Raw genomic sequence first — 22,115 nt, forward strand, 5'->3', positions numbered from 1 at the left:
TCAGTTGATTACCGGTAATACCTGCAATGCTGTTTCCATGTATTTATTTGATCTATACCTGCAATGCTACGTTTCATATATTATTATTGTATACCTGCAAATACAGGACTTGTATGTCTGATTCTGTTTATTTGATATATACCTTCAGTGCTGAGATCACAAGTGAATTTCAATTGATCTGGGTTTGTGTGTTAATGTGTTGATCTATACCTGCTATCGGCAGCAGGGTCTAATATTTATATGTATATTTATATATATATATATATCGGCAGCAGGGACTAAAAAATGGGTTTTAGATATTTGGACAGGGGCGCAATTTCAGTGCTTGCCATAGGCGCTATTTTCAGTAGATACGCCTCTGGTCACACACAACTGAATTTTAACCTATATTTCACTTCCTACGAGACACCCTACATGGATGTTCTGAACTGCAAGTATCAGTTTTCTTAGAACATCTAGAACAATATTCAGTGGGGCCAGATGCCAAATTATCACCCCATGACTGTTACACTAAATTCACAGCATAAGAAGAGCACATTGAGAATCTGTGGTTCCAGGAAGGGACCCACACATCGCCACTGAGCCTCAGCAGTTGCCCAATTTGTGCCGAGGTTAATCTTTGTATCAAATATCAGGAGATGGAAGCTAAATCTATCTGCACCTCAAGAAGGTTTCGATCATTGGATTCTAGGAATGTTGAGCCATACTTAATAAGTGTAAAGGTTTTAAGAAAGAACTTGGTGGGTTTCCCATAAGGAACTGTCTCTAAATTGGTTTTTGCCTCCCCAACCAACATCTCCTAACGATAATCCATGTGTAGTTGGGGGCCAACATTCACTCTACCATGTTAACTTTTTTTAAAGGTCATTGCAGAGGCGAATAACACCCCTGACAAAACATGAGAGAAAAATATTTTCCAAAATATTACCAATTAGGAATTCTTTCCAGAGCTACCCAGCGAAAATGTTTCTCCCACTTCATTAGCCTGCGCAGAACCAGGTTAAAAATTATTTCCAGCTCTGCCGTGTGGAGAAAATTGGCATATCTGCCGGCATCCCCTGAAATTATTTTGCCTGCCCGTCAGATGCTTACGCACATTTTATCCCCACAGGAAACAGGCAGAAACAGCTAATTTCATGAAGGCGGAATCCTTGTGCGGTTATTGAAGAACAGCTTGTGACCCTCCACAAAATGATTATTATTGGTTTAAAGGGAAATGCCGCTCGGTGAGAGGGTGCGAGTTGGTGGTTAAGCCCCAATAAAGGTCTTTAACCCTTTAATTGTTAGCCAAACCAGCAGTGATCCACAGAGTACATCGTCGCAGGGAGCACAGTCACAAAAGAGTTAACATTCTTGCCTAATTTACACGCACATTAGATCTGTCGGAATTAAAATCATGTGCCATGCCATCCACTGGCTATCAAAGAGTTAACGCCTTGGCATTTAAAACGCAGAGCTGATAGAACGGCAAAAGGTTTCACTTCTCATCTTTTTTTCCGTTTCCACGTCTGCGCATATAAAAAAATCGACAATCAAAGCCGTTTTTTCTCCACTCTGATCATTCTTTTTCAAACGAACACAATGGTCATTTATGTCATGGAATGCCTCAGGTAACATGACACAGCATGATAGGCGTTGTGGATCAGAAAGAGCACTAAACCACATGTTAAGAATCAGAGTGACGCACCTTGTGTCTCTAAGACATGTCCATATTGGCTGTGTTGGAAGACCAGATGCCACAGGTTATGTTAAATACAGTTTATTTAATAAGGTGGGCTCCCATCACTTCTTAGCATTGTCTACCACAGCTGCCCTGTGAAGCTAAGCATAATATAAAATCCTTGGATCAAAAAGTAGGACTGCATTATCCTCCTTTGGGAATCATGGGACAAGAGGAACATGTCTAGAACACCGCCTAGGCATCTGGAACACACAATGTCTTAAATATTAACCCAACAATAGTCACAGTCAGACACGCAAACGCTTTACGGAATGTTTGCACTGACATGAGACGATGCTGTTATCTGCGTGAGGAGTACATCTATTTTTTGGATCATGGGGCCAAGTGTCTACTGTTCTCCATTCTAAGTTAAACCGTGGCGCACTGGCAAGAAAAACTGCGTCCAATCGCAGTTCGGCCACTGACTACTGAGCAACGTGGCCCATTAAGTCACCGAAGACCAAACATGGCTCGGGAGAATTCACAAAGAGAATTAGATCCATATATGTTTTCATCTATTCATTTTGGTGACACAGTTATCGAAGAAAATACCATGGAAGGTCACTCGATCACACTCGTATATCAGCATATATTACTGGCTAGCACCAAACCTCAGTTACATCACAGAGACGAGCTTCTCAACATACAGAAGCTCTATACTTTTATCCCGGTGAAAGAGAGAGAGCCTATTAGAGAATTGCCAGATGGTACCGGTGAAGCTGAAATATATATCTCCTCAGGCAGACGGCTTCATGGCTGTGGAGAGGGAGGAACGTACCTACACGCCTGCTGGGAGTGCAAAGAAATCAAACCTATCTCGGACAAACTATTCGAGAAGCTCTCAAGGTCTCTTTCTACCGGCATTCAACCCTCCCCAACTAAAGCCATACTCCTACTAGACACCCTAAAACTAACCAGGACTAACCAGAAGATAATCCATACAGTGTGATGGCCAAGCGTTGGAAGGAAGCTGCTCCTACTCTGCCTGAAATTCAAGCCACTATGTGGGAACTGAAAAAATCAAAGCCAAAATGTATATTTATCCCAATTTGAGGCTATATGAGATCCATGGATATGGCCAGGCAATACTCCGGCTGTAGAATGTGCTTTGTGTGGGGGGCTTCGTGTTCTTGCTTGCTGCCAATCCACAAAATTTGGTGGATGCGCACACCGAGAAGAATATCTGACTTGTAAGGGATAGTTTGCTACAACCACATCTGCTCTGGGCATCTTTGTAACAGGGTGCAACATAAGCTAACGGTGAACACGGTTATTTCTACCTGTTTACTGCTGTATCAACCTTGTATATTTGTCAACATACCTTTTATATGCCAAAAAAGCCCAAATAAACAGATTTAAAAAAAAGAAAACACCATCGGTGTGACAAATAAGCACGCCATATTGATCTGGGGTTTGAGTAGAGATCTGGGGTTAGAATTATGATGTTGGGTAAAAATAAAGAGATAACATCATAATACAGTCCTAGGGTTTGGGTTAAGGTCTATGATAAACATATATCAATGGATGCAGGTGACTCCCAGCAGAAGTGGTAGAGGGTAATACAGTGAGGGATTATAAACATGCATGGGATAGGCAGATGGGATATGGGCATGATCTGCCGGCAAAGTCTATGTGATAGTAAATTCAACTTGAAGACCTGTGTAACATATACATTTATTAATTTAAACTAGAAGGAACTAGTAAAAACATTATGTAATGGAAGCCACAAACTTCTCATAAAATATTATTATACGAAACATTAAAAGCTGAATAAAAAGTATAAACAATAAATCATGCCTTTAGAATCCCTTAGATCCTTATTACTTTGTATCACACATTCCAGGTTGGACGGATCCTCCGCTATCATCATTTTTCTCTGAACTAATAACATATACTTCATGTGCTAAAATTCTAGGCATTTCTGAGGTATTTGGTTTGAATGTTTTTGATACATTTGTATTCAGTTTGGAGGGTGAGATGTGAGATTCCAAAGGATGGGGGTTTAACCTCGGGGGGAGGGGGGTTAAGTCTGTTTTATTGCTGAAATGACAAGTTCATGTAATGGGGCTTCAGTATTAACAGTTGAGTTGCCTTGTAACAATTCTGGATTGTATTGTTTAGTCCGTTGTATAACATAGTAATTGTGTCAATGCCTTTAGGAAGATAATAACCTAGAAGTTGAGTTGGACCATCGGTGGGCACATTCGGGAATTCCAGACAAATACCATCAACTCTACTTTCTGTAACATTGGTCTACAAGACACTATTGTGACTAAGTTTAAAAATGTTGACCTGCTAAGTCAAGCATTGTTTTTATTTTGTTCCCAACGCCAGTGATGTCCTCCGTTGTCCCCTGTTCCTCCATGTTTTCCAGTTTCTCAAGGTGAGACCTCAAAAGCCAAAACCAGCCATGGAACGTGCCCAGGGCCGGCCCAAGGCAAAATGCCGCCTGGGGTGAATTTTAAAACGCCGCCCCCCCCTTATCTACCCTTCCTCTCCCTCCCTATTATCTACCCTTACCCCCCCCCCCCTTGTACTTACCTTTCAGCAGTCCTGCGGCGAGTCTCCCTGTTCGGTCTCGGTGCCGGCTTGTAATGCTGAGCGCCGAAAATGAGGTAATCTTCCGGCACTCAGCATTACAAGCCGGCACCGAGACCGAACAGGGAGACTCGCCGCAGAGGAGAGAGAGGGGGGCGCCGAGCGGGTACTGACAGCTTAGTAAGCGAAAACCACTCGGCGCCCCTTTCTCTCTCTTTCGCTTTAAAAAAAAAAAAAAAAAAAAGGGCCCCGCTCGGCTCCATTGTCAGGCCGGCCCTGCCTTGGATTCCGTAATAATTTCAGACTCGTATAATGTATACCACCAATGGCCCTATGTAGAGGTGAGGTCAGGGTGGTAAAGTTCTGGAGTAAAGTTCTAAATTTGGAATGTTCTCACCAACTGCTAACTGTCAGAACCTTGGTGCACAATCGGTCATTATAAATAAGGCCCATTGCATTTGGAAAAAGCAAGCTGTCAGAAGGGTGTCAAACTCTGACCCTTTTCTGATCACATGTCTTCTGTAGAGCAATTAAACTTCTACCCAATGGCGCCTGGCAGCCAGATATATCCCTCTGCCCCAGCATCAGTCGGCTAAGCATCATTATACATTAACTGTTTCAGACTGTGCGTACCTGGTGGCTTACCTGCGTGGCTTTCATTCCAGCTCCTGGAGATGTCACTTCTCCTGCGCGGTTTAGATCTAAAACGATGCCCTACTTGCTTTATTATTATTGTGGGGTTTTTTTCTGCTTTCATCAGTTGTCACGGAAACGCTGGATTTTTCCTCTTGCTGCTGAATGTCTAACATTCCTGTAGCCATAGTTACAAGACAACCGAAGAATGTATAAGTGACAATTATCAGGGACAGTAACTTTAGAGAATTTCAGGGGACACCAGAGCAGTCTGCATATGTTATATAGGGTCCATGTAGAATGTATACTGTAGCATATATACTGTGTGTATGTATATATATATATATATATATATATATATATCTACACAATATGGACACCTACCCATTACACCAACAGGTACTTGATGACATTACATTCTAAATACATAGACATTAATATATAGTTGGTCCCCCCCTTTGCAGCTGTAAGGGTTCTGCTCTTCTGGGAAGCATTTCCACAAGATTTTGGGGGAGTTTTTGTGGAAATCTTTGCCCATTCATCCAGTAGAGCGTTTGTGAGGTCAGGCGCCGATGTTGGACGAGACGCCCGGCTCGCAATCTCTGTTCCAGTTCATCCCAAAGGTGTTTCGATGGGATTGAGGTCAGGGCTCTGTGCGGCCGGTCAAGTTCTTCCACACCAACCTCATCCAACTATGTCTTTGTGGACCTGGCTTTGTGTGCTGGGGCGCAGTCACGCTGGAATAGAAAAGGCCCTTCCCCAAACTGTCCCCACAAAGCTGGAAGCCGGGCATCGTCCAAGATGACTTGGTGCTGAAGCCTTAACATTCACTGGAAGTAAGCGGCCCGAACAGCCCCAGCCCATCATCCCTCCTCCACCAAACTTTACAGTTGGCACAATGGAGTCAGGAAGGTAAAGTTCTCCTGGCATCTGCCAAACCCAGACCCGCCATCAGACAGCCAAACAGAGGAGTGTGATTCGTTTGGGAACGTGTCCGGTGTGGTTGATCAATCATAGTATAAGGGGGGTTTTGGTACAGAAGGGAGAGCACCCGGTTTGGCCCACCATGAATTTCCCCTGCAGAGCATAAAAATATTTATAAATCGGGTTAACGATTCTTAAAACAGATCAGGGGGTTGTTTTTAGATATTTTTAATAACAGCTTCCAAGAAACAGACCATAGAACCAATTTGAGGGACATTTGGGCCAATAAAATCAAACGTGTCTTCTTTCTTTTGATTCCTACATGGTTACAGGACAAGTTACAAAGTATCCAACAAAGAGGGCAAATTCCCGCATCTATCGGCAGGCAGAATATTTATCAAGGGTTACTTTTCTGATCGTTATACGGTTCTTGTCAAATGGATGAATAGAAAGGTTAGAGGTGGCCACGTAGGTAAAGAAATCCTTATGGGTGGATTTCATCATTATTAAGGACACAACGCTACTGTAACCTTGGCACTACTATTGTGACATCACACACAGCCGGGTTCTTGACCCGTTCGTTTGCACTTTTATTGTTCTTGAACTCGTTCCGGAGCAGACACATCACGGCGTGCGGATGACGCAACGTCTCACTCATTGCCAAGTCTAATATTAGGAAATCTTCTGTGACTGTCGTTTCCATGACGATGCAATGTTTGCGCTGTCCCCGTGGTAGCGATATTAGTGATGCTCAGGCATTACAATGCATAAAGGAGAATTAGAAACCCAGACAAAAAATAAAGATTGGCACTAGAATGATCTAGAACACGTTTAATATTTAACTGAATATGGCAATTAGAAGGATAATGGGTTTTATTTACCCCGTTTAAGTTATAAAGCTGGAGGGGTATCAGGGGAGGAGAGAGGGGCATCAGGGGAGGAAAGAGGGGTATCAGGGGAGGAAAGAGGGGTATCAGGGGAGGAAAGAGGGGTTTCACTGATTTTTTTTCGCCTTTAACTTTTTTTACCAGTCTATCCATCAGCCCGCTCTGAGCCACGCCGTGCTTTAACGTTAGTGTATTCGTATAAAGTTAGTATTGTTTGGGGTCCCCCCCCCCACCCCACATGGGGCATATCAAACTCACTTAAACCCCCCATTGTTTCTCCGCTGGGCTGCAGGAGCAGAGACACAATGATGGGATTTATGACTGTGAAATGTACAAGGACACATCGCAGAAATCCAGAACATGCCCTGAATCCAAGTGGCAGCCATTGGGCGTCTTACAAAAAGCAGCCCGGGGGGGGGGGGGGAGTGCATATAGTTAGAATTGCCACTTAGCTGCTCGAAATCAATAATACCAATTTACGGCCAAAAATATACAGAAACTTTATTTTCCAGTTCCAAACAATATATAGAAAAAGTGCTTACAGGAGATTAAGCAAAATGATCACTTTTCTTAGTACAAAAAGTAGCAGAATCTATAACTCTTTTATGTAGCTCTATGGTCACCCTACTACAATAGTGCCTTTTATTTTGCTGTTTGAATTGACACCATTTAGGTCTTGGACATTGTAACCATGAGAATGGGTTCACTAACTGAGTCACCTGTGGTCATGCAGGCACTTCAGATTCCTTGGGGTATTCAGCAACAATGCATTACTGTGGCTTTTCTTAATGGAACTGCAGTGACTTATATAATAATTATTGTTAATGTCTGTGTTGTATTTACCAATAAAGTTATTCAATAAAAGCTGTGTATTGAAAAGCTATTTTTCATGTCCTGGGTGCAGAGTTTTAAACACTAGAGGAAGGCTTTGTGTACTGGTCTAGGAAGTGTCGTCTTTCCGAAGCGCATAATTATATGGTGGCCAGACTGCACGATCCAACAGTATGGCTCTGGTAGGAAGTGGATTGCGGTTTTTTGTGTTTAGAACTCTAGCTCTGGAAAAGAGCGACGTTTCTAACATCTCGTGTGAGGCTGATCCCCGGGCCGGGTCACATTTACCCCGCATTTACCCTCGGTAGGAGGAGGGCACTTAGATCAGGACTTCCCCTTCAGCTGCCTGGAGGTAGTACGACCTGGGCAGTAGTGAGAGCACCAAGATGGCGGCTGCTCAGACTGTCCTTCACCTGGCCTTTCTAGCATGGAATGTGTTTGGGGTCTGGCAAAATCTGGAGGTGACAGGGTCAGAGCTGAGCCATGGGGCCCACACCTATGGAGGCAGGTGGAAATACCTCACTTTCATTAACCAGGTAGGAACCCAACAGCAGTGACATCATGCTGACTGCCTGCCTGCCTCAGACACCTGTGACATCACATTGAATTTGTACTAACACTGAGTACTGCGATACTTTCATTAACCAGGTAGGAACCCAACAGCAGTGACATTACACTGACTGCCTTAGACACCTGTGACATCACACTGAATTTATACTAACACTGAGTGCTGCGATATCACACCCATGTCTTCTGACATCACACCGATCACCTTTTCCCTATGACATCACAGATGTTCCCCATCTCCTGGGACAGCATGCTGAGCACTGCTGACCTCTAAGGCATCATACTAATGCCATAATAGGTCATACTGAGTGCTGTCCAACGCTATGACATCATTAATGACCCCTGTGACATCACTCTTTATATTTTTATTTTTTATATTTTTATATATATATAATGTGAATAAGTGTGTTGCTCAGATTTACACTTTAATATGTAATAAGTAGTTATAACGTCATTACATCACATTGCTGGTGCATTTCATGCGATCAGCTGGGTCATAGGGAACGGCTAAGCGCATTATCTGATCACCTTCTTTTGATGATGTCACCCAAATCAAGTGACGTCATTCATCTGTAATGGAAGCTTATCGCATGCAGCGCGGTGTAGAAACCGCATCAGATTATTATATAAGCCGCGCCTTGGGCAGCATGAAGCGTTATGCAGCCGGTGCCAGAGGGTTCGTTCTGATTACATCGGAGAGTTTAGATCCGACAGCAGCTTCTGGGATTTATAGCATTTAACCCATCGTTACATTCAAAGATTTACAGCGTATCATGGCTCCGAATCCGAGACATTTCTTATTATTTGTATATGAGCCAGATCTTATCTCCTGCGTTCACTCCCGTAAGTGGGGGGGCTCTTAGCCCGTCTCTGCTCTGTTATCTTCTTCGTGCAGAATTTGTGGAATACTTTCATCTTCTTTATATTCTATAACGTAGAGTATTCTAGAATGAAGACTCCAAGAACAGAGATGAGAACCTTGGGTCACGGATAGCTGGACTCCAAATCCAACCGTCAAGCGGATGAAGGATGATGGGAGATGTATTCTGCACAAGATAAGGATTTGGAATCTCTACTGAGGTCCTTCTCGGTACCCAGCGATCCTCCCCGATACTTGATCACCAATAGCTTGTGTGCCCCAAGTAAAACCAATAAAACCAGTTAGGTGCCTGCATGTATATAACTGGATCCCAGTCTGCAGGACTGGAAAGAGGCTGATAAATCAGCATTCTTCATGATATATGATGTTTCAGGAGCTCCCAAAGACACGCAGCTCTAGAAGTGATCAATGTGGTGTTGTGGTGTGAAAGTATCGAGTTACCGGATTCCTCCTCGGCCCGGCACGTTATAAATCACCAGATATTCCAGCTCGTGCTCTTCAGAAACGCTTTCCCGTCCGCGCCGTGCTTCGTACCCATCCGAGAAGTGACTCTGGGGGTGCTGCAGCAACGGAGACCTCTGACAACGTCGGGGCGAAGACTTGTGAGAAGTCATGTCTCCGTCACGCAGGAATGGGAACTTCAGATGCTGCAGCCGCTGCTGATTATGTATCGGACAGGCCCGTTTCTGCTCAAAGCTACTTGTCATGGAGATAGACCTGTTAGCGATACGCCGTCCCTTTAAAGGGGGGGGCATTGCGCCAGCGGCCATGAGATCATAGTAGCCGTGCAGTATCTGTGTCACCTTTATAAACATTATTCTTCCCTCACAACTTTTTAAGATGCCTTTTCGTTTTTTACAACAGCAGCCTATCAGCACTGGGTTTTGCATCACATGACAATAAAACATTCAAATGAGTCAAACTGTTACGGTTCTCGGCATGGTTTGAGCATTCCGCGGTGCTAGAAATAACGCTTTTAATGCTGAGTTAAGGTGCAAAAGTTTAATGAAAGCACCTTTAACGGTGTGATCGTACAGAGAAAGGTCCGCCGTTCTTTAGTTTTCAGTAGTTTTGGACCTCACACGAAATATATGGGTAACGGGGCCCCTCGCACCGAATGTACGGGTAACGGGGCCGCTCGCACCGAATGTACGGGTAACGGGGGGCTTGCACCGAATGTATGGGTAACGGGGGGCTCGCACCGAATGTACGGGTAACGGGGCCCTCGCACCGAATGTACGGGTAACGGGGCCCCTCGCACCGAATGTATGGGTAACGGGGCCCCTCGCACCGAATGTACGGGTAACGGGGCGCTCGCACCGAATGTACGGGGAACGGGGACCTTTCACTGACCGTCCGAAACCTCTCTCTAGGTGCTGCAGACCGTGTTTTTTGGGGTGTGTGTTCTTGCCGACCTGGGCCAATTTTTTCTGTCAGGTAAGAACGGAATGTGCTCGGGCCTGGTGAAGATCAGAGATTACCTGTTTGCCGTGCTGGCGTTCCCCATCGGCGTGGTAGGTACCGCCATGTTTAATACATATTCCATTGGCATTTGCGCATATACCTAACATACAATCACCAGACATTCTAATGCTTCTTCTCTAGTTTGTAGTATTCTCCTTCTGGAGTATTTATGCTTATGATCGGGAACTCGTTTACCCCAAGGTGCTGGACGGTTTCATTCCCCCGTGGCTCAATCACATCATGGTAAGTATGGATTCGCCCACGTTGGCTTCACATCCCAGGGTTACACTTTTATATTTTGTAGAGGACGCTGAGGCTAAGTCTCCTGGCCGTTTTCTCCGATGTCCACGTGTGTCACCTGTACAGACCTTATCTTGGGTTGTACTTGGAGGTGCACAGGTCCCACGTGTGATGGTTTTCTTCACCTATTTCTCGGAAAATTTGATTCTGGGTGAATGTTCTGTTCCCGAAAGGAGCAAGACGTAAAGAAGACGGTGTCTCCGATGGGTGGACTAATGAGGGTCTCTGTTTTCAGCACACGTTTGTCCTTCCGCTGCTTCTGGTTGAGCTGTTTGCCTGTTCCCACCAGTATCCCAGCAAGAAACGGGGGCTTCTAGGTCTTGGCATTTGTTGTCTTGCATACTTATCGTGGTAAGAACATCCCGCAGCTATTAAGATGAATTATAACTTGTTATTTAAAAACATTGTAGTGTAGACAGTTTTTTTGAAAGCTTGTTTGGTCTCCCCCCCCCTTCACCTTGTCAAATTGACTAAACAATATATATATATTACCCAAAATTCCGTACATATCTGCCTTCTCTGACGGAGTGCGACATGTGAGAGGATTCCGCATTACTGGCCAGAGTTTTAACCTAAAGGCCGTTTTGTATCTAAGGAGCTCCTTACTCCCCAAACGTCAGAGACATTGGTTGGATTTACCTCTTTGGGGACACTAAATCTTGCCCTCCATGTCTACAGGATTCTGTGGGTGCATCACGCGTCCGGTATCTGGGTTTATCCAATCCTACAAAAGCTGGATGCGGTGGGATTGATGCTTTTTCTTGCAGCGTCCGTTATCATCACCGTCCCTTTTTACCAGATGGGGGAGTCTTTGACTAGGTTACGTTGGGGTAAGTTGTCCATTTAATACCCCTGAAAGGTATTTTTATGCTAAATGAAAGAGTCGTTGGGGGGGGGGGTGATCCTCCCGACTGGAATCACATCGTTTTCCGAGCAATAAAGCATTTATTGCGTTGCGTTCATTCATATCACGCCCGGCAGCTTTGTGTATCGCGGGTCTGTGTGATTAATCACGGGAAATATGATTATTTGTTTCCATTGCCATTTTTTTTATTTTATTTTATATTTTTCTTTTCTTTTTTTATACAGGCGGCGCGAAAAATACCAGGAAAAAGAAAGTGAAGTAAAAAAGAGTCGGATCCAATTACACTTAGAACAAAACAAAGATACAAACTTTGTTTTATTTTTTCCCCCTTTGCTGGTGGAGGAAAAAGGATAAAATCAAAATTGTTTACCGTTTTTAATAACTAGGTTTTTTAATTATTTTGAGTTTAATTAATGTGTTTTTTTTATTGTCAAATGTCTGTTCCTGCCAAGTTGCAAGAGAGAGGGACATGCTTCAAAATCCCCCCCCCCATGATCACTATCAGAAGGGGATTCTGGGTAATGATGTGCAAATATGCCTCGTATTCAACTTCCATCATATACCTCACCCCCCCCCCCAGTTCTTACTATGGACCTGCCCAGCATCCCCTGTAAAGATAGGATGGCCCCAAGATCCCCTTTAAATATCTGGGACCACCCAGCATGCTTTGCAAGAACGACACCAGCTTGTAGCCTTCGCAATTCAGGAATGAATGAAATAGGACCCAGCATCTTATTTAATAATCCGACAATGCGAGGCGCTAAACCATTCCAGACCCACCAGCATATTCTGCAGTGGAAGGTCTCCTGTTGAGCCCATTAGGCGACGTTGCAGGCAGTGATACAATGTAACAATTGTAATCAGAAAGTTTCGAAGTCGCGACCAGCCACGGGGCTCGTCAACCTAATTCTTCACGGTTAATAATGAAAAAAAATAAAATAAACCAAATTGTCTGTAGAACGTGTTTGTGATTCTTTAAGTGTAACAAAGGGCGTGCTATTTCTGCAGTATCGCCGTACCCCATCGTGCCAAATTATATCAACGTCCCGATGTGAACTCATGTCTAGAACCTCTCGTGATATCTAACACACAACTTTATAATCGCCTTTTGAAGGGGTCCGTTCCCATTCCACCCCGTAATCTTCATGAGAGAAGGTCTCAGAGCCTTCAACACCATGGGCTGCCACCTAAACGAAGAACGTTAATCCAGTGGGGCAGAGGCTCTTGGAGCCCCTTCCATCATGTAAGACCTTCAGGATCTCCTGACATAAGCAGAGGTGGAATAATTAGCGTCTTTTATCATTCTGAACCATGTGTCCATCTGAGGTCACACAACCCATGCTGGTGTGGGGTCCTGAGATCAAATGACAGCTAAATTATTAAAGAATAGGACTATTGCCTCTTCAGGACTCCAACCTTCGATGCCCCTCTCCTCTCCTGATCCCCCTCTCTCCCCCCCGATGCCCCTCTTTTCTAGGAGGTCAGAATGTTTGCTGGGTGTGAGGGTATCGCAGGGTTCTACAGCCCTAAAAGCCCCGATAATGTGTATAGAAACAGCAGGAAGCGGCTTTATAAATTCAGTTTCTTCTAGATGCATATTTTATTTTTTAATGTTATTTTTGTTGTACGAAGTCTCCTTATCGCCTTCACTATCACTATTAGAGGATTAGAGGAAAGTATTGATGTCTCCGACGGATCACTGGTGATGAAACCCTATAGTCTAGACCTTGCCTAGGGTCAGAAGGATCTCCTCGCCTGGCTGCACCCAGGACTTTCTTAGTCTATAAGGCGTGTTTTAAGTCATTGTTGATGCGCGCGGCGGGATTTGGCTCTAAGGCTTCTTGTATATCAGGAGATGATTAGGATCCTAGCAGCGTTTAACATTTACACAGCCGCTGACGGTGGAGTTGCAGGGATAATAGTTCCTTTGTTGATAGTTTTGGAATTGTTGAGGTGGCTTCTGGCTGAAGTCTGTTCCCGCGGAGCGTCTGGGAGCATCAACATCAGTACAGCCTGGAGGAACTTCTCACTCGAGGGCAGCTCCCAACCGCTCTGAAGACACTTAATGCCAGACTTACCCTTATTAGTATTCACGGTAATCCTCATCTTTTCTACATTACGTCTGATAATTTTTTCCCATTGTTCTAATAAAAAAAAAATTCCTGAGCTCGGGTCATATACTACCATGGGGTAGTTCCAAAGCTGCCAGGGCATCCAGACCTGATTAAAAAAGTAGATGTTTGGGAAAACTTTTGTTGCCGGTGGAATTTGTGTCTTTAGTACATGGAACATCCAATTGGATCATCTGATGATGGTCCATAGAGAATGAGCTTTGTGAAAGGACTTCATTAGGTCTGCTGTAAAGCAAACCGCACAGTGTTGTTTGTGAGTGGGTGTGGCCTCCTAATGACATGTGATTTCCCAAAGTGGCAGCCTCCAGGTTATAAATAATGGATTCTCTCTATACCACGCTGTATTTAATGTTCTAGGAAAATAATTTCTTTTTGAATGGGACCTTTAAAGCTTTATTAGTTACATGAACGTTCTACATTATAATTACCCCCCCCACACACACACCGGTTGTGTTATTGTAGAAATCTAATGGGTCAGAGTGAACCTCATTTAAAGAAATGAGTTTATGAACCCCAAACCCTATAGTTACTTAATGTCGATATTAAATTGTAAGCTCTTAGGCTCGGGATAAAGCTCAGAATCCTATATGATGAGTCTGTTGCCGGACATCCTGTCTTTCTTGAGGATTTCGGCAAAGCTCCGTGGATTTAGTTGTTTTGGGTTGAAGGCTGTAATCTCAAGCTCTGTCCCTTCGCCCAATGTCTCTCTGGGTGGTCCTCGGTCACAGTTGAAATACGTCACCCTTTCCAATTGAGTCCCTGTGGGAAACTGGGACCCTGTGACAGGGATGCGTACTTTGGGCCTTTCACGTGCCGCTTGGTGTATGCAGGACCTCCGAACTTTTATTTTTTTCTCAATGGAGCTATGAGCTCACGGAAAAGAGGGTGAAAAATTTGATTTGGCAGCTGCTTATAGCCTGCCTAATTAACCCTTTCAGATGATGTAATGCTTTGAACAAGGATCAAGAGGATTTGATTATTATTTACCCCAACCCGCCCCCCCCGGGCAAAGATCTGTGGGGATTTTGTACGGAAATTAAAGAAAATCTCCCAAATTTACAGTTGTCTTCCTGTGTTGTTTTTTTTATTATTATTATCCGAAATAGTATATTTGGCATTATAAACGGCAAACCACTGGTGACCCCCTAAAAAGTGTCACACTTTGGGAAAATGGGTGTTGCAGAATGCAAATTTTTTTCATCATCTTGCATATTAAAAAGGTGGGATTATTCACCAAGGGGCCATTTATTATTTCCTTATTCCTTATTGAAGGAGTTTTCCAAACCCTGATCAGATAAATGAGATTTAAACCCCCTCCAGCATGGGAGAGGAACCTCATACAACAAGCAGGGCCTACTTTACCCAATGTATCCGTTTGGGTTACTTTGTCAAAAAATAATAATATAATAATAATAATACAGCCAAAATATGTACTTAGTGGAACTGCAGTGATGACGGTAGAGGGAATTGCAGCAATTTGTCTCCCCCTAGTGGCCACTGTAAAAAAAAAACATCTTTCTTTTATTCAGCTGTTATGTCGAATTTTAGAGACAACATATTATATGACGTCATCACAAGGCTGTAAATTTCCATTAGACACTCTTCTCACGATACAAAATAAAGAGACAATTACAAAAGAAATAATTTTCTATACACCTAACACCTACGTCATTAATCCGGATCTGCCGCTTTCCCCTATATTACACGTCGCAGTTCTATACACTAAATAAACCTTCGGAATAGTATTTATAGATTAAAATTGATTAGAAACCCACTTTATCTGTATGTATATCATGGGAGAGGCCCTCTGTAACTATACGTCTCCTTTGTCCAAATCTCTATAGAAGGTGCATAGATTTTGTAGTGTGTTCAGGTGGCTGAGTGTGGTGTGTGTGTGTGTGTAGCTCAGTATAGTGTAGTGAGTGCGTCTGAGTGTAGTGATTGTTTTTTGGGTAGTTGTATGTGGTGTGTATGTCTGAGTGAGTGTGTGTCTGTGCAGCTGAGTGTGGTGCGTGCGTCTGGGTGTGGTGGTGTTGATGTATATGTTTGAGTACACTGTTTGCGCTTTTTTATTTGTTTATTGTGGAAAGGTGTGTGTGTGTTTGTGTGTGGCTGAGAGCGGTAAGTGATTCCAGTTTGCATCTGGGTGGCTGAGGGTGGTCAGAGTGTTGTAAGTTTGCATCATGGTGGCTTAGGGTGGTCAGAGTGTTATAAGTTTGCATCAGGGTGGCTGAGGGTGGTCAGAGTGTTGTAAGTTTGCATCAGGGTGGCTGAGGGTGGTCAGAGTGTTGTAAGTTTGCAAAAGTCAAGTGCTTCTGCACATCCCTTCCAAATGAGTGGAAATAAGGGTGTGACAGAGATAGAGTAAGCGTGAGTGAGAGTGGAAAAGCTAAAATTGGTGCGAATCCGATGCACAACTCTAGTTTCTAACACCGCGTTAGATGAAGCAGTGATGGAACACGGAAAGCAATCATCATGTGATGCTGGACAGGACATATATCACATACATACAGTGTATAGCTATATATAAATCACGTATATACAGGTATATAAATACACAGCGCAACGGAATTTGATGGCGCTATATAAAACAATAAATAATAATAATATATAAATCACGTATATACAGTGTATATAAGTATACAGCGATACGGGATTTGATGGCGCTATATAAAACAAAAAATATATAAATCACATATTTACAGTGTATATCTATATATAAATCACGTATATACTGTGCATATCTATATATAAATCAAGTATATACAGTGTATATAAATATACAGCGCTACGGAATTTGATGGCGCTATATAAAACAATAAATAATAATAATATATAAATCACGTATATACAGTGTATATCTATATATAAATCACGTGTATACAGTTTATATAAATTACATATTTACAGTGTATATATATATATATATATATATAAATCACGTGTATACAGTGTATATCTATGTATAAATCACATGTATACAGTGTATATATATACAGAACCTCAGAGAAAATGACACATTTGTAACAGATCTTTGCTACTTATCCATATAATATTTTGTTATGAGTAGCATAATAGATACAATTTTTTTTGTATTAACTTTTTATTTCATTTTATTTATTGTATTATTTTTTTTCATGCTTTAAAATAAAAACACAGAATAAAAGCCATTTAGTGTTTTTGTGCCGGCGGAGTCACGAGTCGCGTGTGTTCGGAGAGCAGCGTGGAGGCCGCGTCCTCTGCGATACCAGGGAGGGCAGACAATTACCTTTGGCCTAGTTACGCAATCCCGCCGGCTCAGTTGCATCATGAGGCCGGGTCTGTCCTCAGCCCTCAGGGCCGGGTCCGTCCTCGGCACTCAGGGCCGAATGCTTTTTAACGGGAACCGCCTCCTAGCGCACGGTATTAAATAACCTTCACGTTTAACCCTTCACAGACACTTTATGCAATGTCTATGGTGGAAGAACCAAGAAATTCGTTTTTTAGTGCCAAATGAAAGAAAATGATCTAAAATCAAAGTTTCAGGTCGTTTTCTCTCCGCCTGATGACGCAATTAGAAGTGACGCAGCGCGGTCCGCAATGATTGGCTGAGCTCCCCGTTCACGTCATCAGGGGCTATGGCGGTTCCCATAGTGAAAAGTAATGGGGTCGTCCTATTTTGGGCTCCGCCGGGTCGCCGGCGACCCACACGCCGTAACGTCACCCGCGTGCCGAGTAGCTCGTGGGAATCTCGAGCTGGTTTAAAAAGGAAAAAGTGGATGAGACGGTCGGTGGAAAGGACATTGAGGTGGCTTTGACGAGGTCACTGGTCGGGGCGCCTGGTAAGGGTTTCTGTGGGTTGGCGGATATAATAAATACCAGTAACTTCGGCACTCAGGCGCCGGCTCCGCGTCACTCACCCCATACTCTCCCTGACCTGCCCCTAATCATAATTCACATGCTATTTAGACCCAGAGGGGCTTAGGGGCATGTTTGAGGTATTATACCCCCCTAGCTGGTCTGTGGAGGGGGAAATGTTATGGTGGGCTGGGGTAATACAGGCCCTGTCTGCTATAATAACACCTCTGCTGGGAGTCAGAGCCGGCACACACTGACAAGTGGCCCCATCCTGAAGGTCACTGCCTGTCTCTTTAAGGAAGGTGGGAAGGAGGTGTGGCAAGCCAGTGACGCACTTCCTGACGTCGCGCTCGGCTATTGGCCAGGCCGGTTCCCATGAGTCTGTGCGCTGCGGGCGCCGCTGTCACTCGGGGTTTGGCCAAAACGGAGAGAACATGAAGATCTGGACGTCGGAGCACGTGTTCGAGTGGGTACCGGGGGCCAGATGGGGGGCGGAAGCACAGGGAGTGCCCCTCATACCGGGGCAGAGGGATTTAGGCTGTATGATGGGGCCACAGGGTCCAGAGAAAGGTCTGGGGGGGGGCCACAGGGGTTATGGAGAGGCCGGGGGGGGGATCCTTTACTGAGGGGGGGAGGAGGAGGAGGGGCAGGGCATTGGGGCATTTGACAGTGTAGAATTGGGGTAAAAAGCTCAATGTGGGGCAGTTTTCTGGACTATTCCATTAGTTTCCATGGTGACTGCGCCAGAGGTAGCCCTTTTATACCAGGGCTGTTATACAGACGCCCCCCCCGCCATATGTACCAGGGCAAAACTGAACTGTGGAGCTATCAGCAGTGCCAGTGTGTTGGTTTCCATGGTGACTGTCACGTATTGCTCCATTTGTGGCTTTATAGCTATTGCCCTTGGTGTGTTCAGTGGGGCGTCACTGGGTGAAATGGTCTGATTCTGTGGGGGTGCTGGAAGTGCCTCGTACCCCTCTGCCTCGGAGGAGCGTGCGGACCCCGATATCCGGCTTTGCCGTGCCATTACTGCCCTGACCTCCTGTAACTGTGGGCCACGGGGTTCTGCGTGGGGGCATAGAGGGGCACACGCCTCGATCCTAGAGATGGGGGGGTTCCCCACCTCTAGAAATGGGTGGAAAGTTGCGCTATCTGCCCCGGGGTAACCCCTGGCATTGTGCTGACATGTACGTTACGAGTGCCCATCCTCTGCTCGGTGCTGTGTACTTCCGTGGCTTGGCCTCGTAAATCGGAGTCGGTGGTTAAAGATCTAACGCCAGCAGAGGTGGCCGAGCCGCATTCCTCTCCCCAGAGATCACGCGCAGCACAGAGCGGCTCGCGTTACGCCTCGCCAGGTCTCTGTGTCCTTCTGCGTGGGTCCCGGGATCGGAAATGGGGGTAGAAGGGGCCATGCGTGTGAAGGAGCCGGTGCCGAGTGTTATGTAACGGCGCAGTGTACGGTAACCGGGTGTTGTGTAACGGGGACCCCCGCGTGGCCCTGGGCACAGTAAGGTGGCACCGCACGTTTAGCGAGCCAGCCTGGCTAGGCAGGGATTTGTGGCCGTTACTGGTTTGCGCTGGTTTTTAATAATCCCACCGTTGTGTCCTGATCGCAGCCACCTGTGTAAAAGCAGGCTCAGCCAGGGCTGTTTGTTTTTGTCCCGGGGTTGCCCGCAAGCAGGGCAGCGAGGACGTCTAGTGAGGATCTGCGAGGGTCTCGGGTTTCAACCCCAGAAATAGACCAGAGGGGCTTGTAACGTTCCCCTGAAGCCCCTTCCTGTCTCTCATTCCGGAGTCGAGGCAATCGGAGACTGTAACCTCTGCAGGGCGAGAGAATGTCTGCTTCGTTCATTCATGTCCTGTTGGAATGTGGAAGGTCACAGCGTGACGTCCTTGGTGTGTGATCGGTATCTGCGTGTGACTCCGAGTCCCCGGTGGACAGAGCGTTCACGTAAAGTAATGACGACGCAATCAAAGGATCTCCACTGAACTTACGTACAGCTGTTTGATGTGCATCTTGGGTCGGGGGACGCGGTATTGGGGGGGGGGTCTTGGGACGCGGTTTTGGGTCGGGCTCCTGGCATGTGGTTTTGGGACATCGTGGTTGGTAGAAAGTTTTTTTAAAACCTTTTTTAATGTCACTTTTGTTTCTCCGCAAAAGATCCATTCAGAGAAAATTCCACATTTTGGACAGGAAGCCACGCGGCATGCCAAATTGCTTTGTGGCTCTTTTGATCCTCGGTTGACGTGTGAGTGTGAATGAATGCAGAGCGGTGGCAGAAAACTCTCCCCGTAGATTAAGTCCTGCTGGGTGCCGGTGCGGCATCGTCACCCTGTCCCATAGCCGTGAGCATATACGGTAACAGTACACGATGTTCAGACGCTGGTTGTTATGTAACCGGCGTGTCGGGGTAAATAAGTACCTGGCTCGCTCCTTGCTGCCGGCACCGGTCTGTCCTCTTCCACCCTTTGGCAGCTTTAGGGATTTGCAGTTAAAGGGACAGATCTTTTATTAAATAGTGTTATGTAATAAATGCAGCTCTAAAGTGTTTTGGGGGTTTTTTGGCCGCAGTTACCGTTTCTGGTAATTTTCCTCGTTGATTTTCAGGCACCCATGGGAAACCGTGACAACGGCCGCCATGCAGAAATACCCCAACCCCATGAATCCGAACGTGGTGGGTGTGGATGTGTTGAACCGGACCGTGGATTCGAACGGCAGGCTGCACAGCGACCGGCTCCTGAGCACCGAGTGGGGGATGCCCTCTCTCGTTAGATCGGTGAGTATGTGCCGGAGGTCTGGCGTGCAGCTCGGTGTCCCGTGGTCAGCGGCGGACATCTAAGCCTAATTGTGTTTGTGTTTGAAACAGATTATTGGAGCCACCAGAACAAATACCTACATCCAGGAACATTCCGTGGTGGATCCGGTCGCAAAAACCATGGAACTTAATTCTTCCAATGTGAGTAACAGTGTGAGTGTGAGTGAAGGGTGCGTCCCGTGCGTGGCTTGAGTTTACACTCATCACTGTCGCTGCCTTTGATCTGGAACCAGGGATATTTAAACGGTGATTTCTCTTTGCTCACAGATCACATTCACAAACATGGTTTCCGTGGACGAAAGACTCGTTTACAAGCCTCACCCCCAGGACCCAGAGAAGTGAGTATAGAGTATTCCGTGTCTCGGCCTGTGGCCCTTTACCGGACCCCATCGTGGCCCTTTACCGGACCCCATCGTGGCCCTTTACCGGACCCCATCGTGGCCCTTTACCGGACCCCATCGTGGCCCTTTACCGGACCCCATCGTGGCCCTTTACCGGACCCCATCGTGGCCCTTTACCGGACCCCCTGAATAAAACCCCCCTCTGCATATATTTTTCAGAACTGTTCTCACTCAGGAAGCCATTATTACAGTGAAAGGGGTCAGTCTGAGCAGCTACCTGGAGGGAATGATGGCAAATACCATCTCTACCAATGCCAACAAGGTGGGTAAATGTACATCCGTCACAATAGAAGGGATTGGGGGGTGGTCGCTCCATGTCCCTAACGCATGTGTATCCTCTCCTTAAATCCCAGGGCAGAGACGCGATGGAATGGGTCATCAGCAAGCTGAATTCTGAGATTGAGGACCTCAAAGCGTCCACGAGGGGAAGCATCCGGACGTCCATGGCAGCGGCAGCCTTCGGAGAGAAATGATGCGGGGAGAACGCGCGCCACTAGTAGATCTCTATAGCTAGGAATAATACGGAGCTGCAGCTTCTCTCCACGGCTGCTTATTTATTCTTATTTAAGAATGTATCTGTAGGTTTTCAAATTAAAGCTTGGGGGAGAAGCTGCAGCTCCTCGGGAACAAATTAGTGGATCAAAGGCTGTCCGTGCGACGAGCTGGACGGCTTTCGGCACCAGACCTACCGTGCTGTACGATGACCTTCAGGCCAACCTCAGACTAATAAACGCCCCGGCTTGGAGCTTTTCTCCTAGAGCCCCGGCACCGATAGCTCCGAGGGACCAGCGCTCAGTATTCGTGTCTCGCCTCTAGCAATGTTTCCTGGCAGAAGCTCCAACAACAGACGTCGACTTTCCAACCTTTTTGGTTCACCGATGTGTTTTTGTTTTTTTTATATATAATTATTTTTGGGACAAACATTTGAAAATAATTCAGTGGAAAAGCCTGGGTATTTTCGGGCTGTGTTTATAACTCTCCTCCGGGGAAGGGTTCTAAATTGGAAGTATTGGGAAGTTTTGCACGTAGCTTTACGCATGCTGTTCACCGGGTTGTCTCTGCCCTGGTTGGATGACTCTTTTAGTTTGGGGGAGTACGGTGCTGCCCGGCCGGTTGAATGGACAAGGTGTTTTCACGTCCGCGTCTAATGCGGGAAAGTTAAAAAACATTAAAGTAGGTTTGGATTGCAACCCGTCAGATTAGGATTCTTTTAACCCTTAAGTGTCACGAAACCATGTCTACCGTTTCATTGCTCGGAAACGGTATTCGGCATTTCTGTTTTTATTAATGACGTCATTTAGTTAAATTTAAAAAAAAAGC

General features: G+C 45.4%; 1 protein-coding gene across 2 annotated transcripts; it reads left to right on the forward strand.

The window, feature by feature from the left end:
* Positions 1 to 18,012: 18,012 nt before the first annotated feature.
* Positions 18,013 to 21,268, forward strand: LOC149279274 (PRELI domain containing protein 3B-like). 2 transcript variants are annotated; one of them, XM_089501373.1, is made up of 6 exons: positions 18,013 to 18,044; positions 20,187 to 20,355; positions 20,446 to 20,535; positions 20,662 to 20,732; positions 20,955 to 21,057; positions 21,149 to 21,268. In XM_089501373.1, the coding sequence occupies exons 1-6, from the start codon at positions 18,013 to 18,015 to the stop codon at positions 21,266 to 21,268; spliced, it is 585 nt and encodes a 194-aa protein (XP_089357499.1). The 2 variants fall into 2 exon arrangements, with proteins under 2 accessions (XP_089357499.1, XP_089357500.1); XM_089501374.1 differs by lacking the exon at positions 20,446 to 20,535.
* The last annotated feature ends 847 nt before the right edge of the window (positions 21,269 to 22,115 follow it).

This window comes from Sceloporus occidentalis, unplaced genomic scaffold, assembly GCF_023333645.1.
Source record: "Sceloporus occidentalis isolate IW3139 unplaced genomic scaffold, rSceOcc1.0.p SCAF_173, whole genome shotgun sequence".
Lineage (NCBI taxonomy): Eukaryota > Metazoa > Chordata > Lepidosauria > Squamata > Phrynosomatidae > Sceloporus > Sceloporus occidentalis.